This window comes from Sinocyclocheilus rhinocerous, unplaced genomic scaffold (assembly GCF_001515625.1).
Source record: "Sinocyclocheilus rhinocerous isolate Xijiao unplaced genomic scaffold, SAMN03320098_v1.1 scaffold3614, whole genome shotgun sequence".
Classification (NCBI taxonomy): domain Eukaryota; kingdom Metazoa; phylum Chordata; class Actinopteri; order Cypriniformes; family Cyprinidae; genus Sinocyclocheilus; species Sinocyclocheilus rhinocerous.
Window position 1 is genome coordinate 73565 of NW_015648617.1, and position 4692 is coordinate 78256.

Below are 4692 nucleotides of genomic sequence, written 5' to 3' on the forward strand. Positions count from 1 at the left end.
CCTATACCATGTTTGGTATCTATGAGTTCATATTTTCATGATCTAAATGAGAGTGTATATTATATGTTGATACCTATGCAACACATTAGTATTATAAGAATCTTGAAGATTCTTCTCTTGAACACCCAATCGAGTTTCATATACAAAACACCATGCTAGAGACAATGAGTCGTAAACTTTCCCTCCAAAAGTTCAAGACACCATTGGCTCTCTGATCCCCCAGAGGTGTGACCTCGATAGAAGATAAAGGCCTCACATCAGCGACCCACCTTCAGTCGGCGGTTCTGTTAGTTTCTGAGAAGATGAGGATGTGAGCTAGAACGCTTCTGCAACCCTTAAGTCTGCGCCAGGCTTCGGCCTTGTCTTTACATTCACCAACGATCCTTGGATCTCAGCCAATGTCTCTCTTAGCTCTTCATCACCTTCATCTGGGAGAAAACTCTCCCGACCACGACAGAGTCAGAATAACATCTTTTTGACTGATGGTTTCACTCAGGTGGTTAACTGACTTATTTTCCATAACTGCATTCTCTGGTTTCTCTAACGGTTTCAGCCATCCACCTCCAACCTCCCCATGAATGAGTGATTTGTATGTATGTTTGTCTACATTAGTTATGTGTTTGTGTTTAGTTAATAAAACTTTTGTGCACAAATTACATGAGTTTCTGGTTCTGTCACCGTATATAGTGTCCCTTTACGATCCAATCTATAGCTACATGCTCTAATGCGTTACTGTAAGAAAGCTTTTTTCTGTGGCCATGAAAATATCCTTTCTTAGAGTTGATATGAAATTATACTGAATGTTCGCTGGATGAACAGATTAGTTGATTGTAATATTAATTCTGCTACAGTTATTACTTACTGGCAGCTGAGGTAAATAATTGTAATTAATTATAATTTCCCTTTTGAGCTAATTTGCTACACACCTATATTCACCTTTACAGGTCCGTCACAAAAAAAGCTTTGATCATATATTATGGAACAAGAAACCTCACAAAAAATAAACAGACAAAGCAGGCCATGAGTGATAACAAACTTAAACAAGATCAGATGCTAGTTTGCTTCCTTACCGACATGTGCAGTTCGGAGAGTGCTGGGTCTGCTCTCTGTGGTGCTGGTGTCAGAGCTGCGGGTGGAGAGAGGTTTGGCCACAGGGGCCATTGAAGGGTCACTGGGGTCACCTGTCCAGCGAAGGGTGAACTGCAAAGTGGGTCCCTGAGAGAAGGTCTCAAACGGGGGCAACCTCTTCAAAATACAAAAATCAACAGTTGCAATCTACAACTGTGACTGAATGAAAACATACATCTACTACAATTTGGGAAATAAAGCTTTATTTTTTTTTTCATAAGAAAATATGACTAGATTTGACTGCCAAGCAACACCCCACTGGTTTTGTTTAGAACTTTAAATGCTCAACGAGAAAGCTAGCAGCTTATTTCCTCCAGACATAACCAACCTTTCCATCCAGTATGGTCTCCCATGTGGCCCTCTTCTTGCTGACTGGACAGTCTTCAATCTGTTGCATGGAAACCTCATACTCTCCATCCAGCAGCTGCAGCCGTCTGAAGGACAATCATTATTCAGCTATACTGTGCAGTTTTTCATCACATAAGGAATTTTCTGGCAGTTCTAAGTAAAATGAAGCCTTTTAAAAACACGGCTAGTACTAACCTGTTTTTATCAAAAACAGTCATCTGAGCAACAAATGTTTCTGGGATCTCTCCGTCACCTCTGTGGGATGAGTTTCTCTTCTTTCTGGATGGGAGTTCCTCTTTTACATCTACAAATAAAAGCATCAGGACTGTTTTGTTCCATCTAGCATTTGTGAGGCTGAGGCAACAATAACTACAGAAGGCAGTGCTCAATTAACTGTATTGACTATATTTGAAAATGTAGGTGCTGACTTTAATTGTTCTTCACATCATCATGGATAGACGACAGAAAAGGTTCGATTTCAGTCAGTCACTCACCATCAGATTTTCTGAAAAAACATGATACTTCTTGAAACTGTCATCCATCTCCTTGATATATGGATATTAAAGGGCTAGTTCACCCAAAACTTAAAATGCTGTCTTCGCTTTATCACCTACGTTGTCCCAACCTGCATGACGTTCTTTATTCTGTGGAGCACAATATGTTAAAGAACCGTTTTTGTGCTCATAATCAAAGTCAGTGGGGTCCAAAGAACACTGGACCCCACTGACTTTCATTGTATGGACCAAAATATCTTCTTTTCTGTTCCACAGAAGAAAGTCATACAGGTTTGGAAAAACATGAGAATGCGTAAATGATGACACCATTTTCATTTCTGAGGGAACTCTCTTTAACCTAACACACTTAAGCCATGAAACAAATGAGGATGAAGTCTGCAGAACCTTTACACAGCATTCAACACTTTTTTACAGCTGTCACACACTGTGTGCATACACTGCCACTCACCAATATTCTCATCTGTCTCACAGTTGATGAAACCGTTGGGGTCTCTTTTGCCTGTACGAGACACCCTGAAGAGAAGGGAATAGGATTTGACCATGTGACTGTTACTTGGCTCAAACTCATTGCTGGACACCAGCAGGGAAGGGAAGGCACCAGACTTGGTTTGGCTGAGATCCGGGTTCAAAGGCACCTGCTTTTTCCCCGTAGGCACTTGCTTTATAGGGCAGCTGACATCCTAAGGGAGCAAAATGACCATCAGAACAAAAAGAATGAGATCTTTAAAGCGGCATACTTTAATTATTTTATTCACTTATATGTTTTATGGGATAGCTCACCCAAACATGAACATTTACTTGCCCACAAGTCCCTCCAAACCCAAAATAACACATTCATATAAAATAACATGAAAGAGAAGCTCACCTTACGCTTTTTGTGACAGACTTTGACAAGTAGCACCTCAAGTGAAACTGAGTTTTGATCATTTTCTGAGTTTTGACATGGCTTATCTGGTTAAAGAACAAAATTATATCAGAACCCTAAAATGATGGTTGTACATTAATATGATCATTCAGACGGATTGGTACACTTTAGGCAAATTTAGACTCACCATTTTTGTGAAAGAATCCAGTGAATGTCAGTTGCAGATGTGAAGTCAAACTGAAATCACAAATGAAACATAACTAAAAATCACCATTTGGAACCAAATTATCCTATCACATTTTCCTGTAACACCAATGAAAACTACTCAGTCACTCTGAAACACAGTCTATCTGAAAAGAGAGGACCAATACCATCTCTATCTAGCAATTCAATTGACTACACAACTTTTGGCCAGATTTTTACCCCACTTTGCTGACTGGAAGAGTCAACACTAGTTGTCAAAAATCAGAACCACTCTGCAAATTTTGGGCAGTTGGAGTTGACAGATTTCATAGAAAGTTGCATAATATATGATGGGTACAGACTTTTTTAGCTTTAGACTATGACTTGATTCAGTCGGAGGATCTCAGACATATTGATATTTTGAGCCGATTTGATGACAATATTGCTTTTATTTGTTGTGTCTCTCCTAGCAACGAGGCGCATATTTCAGCATCAGTTTGTTGTGGGACTCAGGAACAACTTGAAAGTCTGTTAGTGATGATCCTCAGTATGCAGGGCTGAGGTCCTGAGCCTGAACTTTTTTCCAGGGGCGGGGCGGGGCAGCAATGACTGTGGCAACTTTAACATTTGAAAGGATACTATGGCAAAGTTATTGCTTTCTTTATTCAAACTGATTTTTTTTAATGAATATATGGTTGACCTGAAGAATGAAAGCTGTATCATACACTTGGAAAATTATGATTATCGTCACACCAGGGGTGTGACAATACACTTAGCTCACGAGATGAGACAAAATACAGATACTTGGTTCACTAGAACGAGACAATGTTTTAATACTTTAAGAAATTTTCAAATGACAAAATATTTGGGAAGTAACTCGTTGTAGTCCCTACCAGCCGTTTTTGTAGGCATTAAACTGCCAGAATTTTAAAAGACGATATCTCCGTTTGCATTGAACTTTCAGCTTTGTAACTTTGCAGATATTTTTTATGCTCAAACAGCAACATTAGACACTAACTAACATAAAAAAAGTGAAATCGCAATGAAACACCCCTTTAAGTATATTATGTATTAAAACAAATACCTGCAGAGGGCGCCAACGGCCTGGTGACGTTTCACTTTACAGCGTGTTGTTTAAATCCATTTAATTTTAATATTTGGCCACATGCAGAAACTTTTATTTTGAAATCGGGATGTACAATACATGGCATATTTAGACATAGGTTGATGCAGGGCTCACAAAATCGCTAGCCCGACGTCCCGGGGCTATTGTGTTTTCCAGTCGGGCTACCAAAATGTATCACTGCCCTGCCCGACGGGCTATTGTGAATAGTGATATAAAATCCCTTCCTTGATTCACGTTGTTCACTCGCTTGTAGGGGTGAAACGGATCATAGATTATCATTTAGACATGTTTCTGAGTCTTACCAATTTAAACATTCAAGCGTTTTAAACCATTCATGCGCATGAAGAATTCAGTTCGGTGCTCAAAGCGCGCACATACAGAGCGGCGTTTCAGGCAGAACACGAACACAGAATTGATTCCTTTTTTGCTTGAACGGACACATACATGCACAATTATCTCAAAATAACTATCTCGGCAAGTATTTTCATGTCTTAAATGAACGTAAACAGTGGAGAAAGAAATCGCAC

At 39.5% G+C, this 4692-nt stretch overlaps 1 protein-coding gene across 2 annotated transcripts in view; it reads right to left on the reverse strand.

The window, feature by feature from the left end:
* LOC107710018 (polycomb protein suz12-B) overlaps positions 1–4692 on the reverse strand; it is a 20723-nt gene that overhangs the window by 9183 nt on the left and 6848 nt on the right. For both annotated transcript variants that reach the window (XM_016514698.1, XM_016514699.1), the window contains 6 exons: positions 3044–3093; positions 2857–2942; positions 2440–2671; positions 1672–1780; positions 1457–1562; positions 1071–1245 (listed from right to left, as the gene is read on the reverse strand). In XM_016514698.1, the coding sequence (XP_016370184.1) occupies positions 1071–1245; positions 1457–1562; positions 1672–1780; positions 2440–2671; positions 2857–2942; positions 3044–3093 (758 nt within the window). The remainder of the gene's footprint in view (positions 1–1070; positions 1246–1456; positions 1563–1671; positions 1781–2439; positions 2672–2856; positions 2943–3043; positions 3094–4692) is intronic.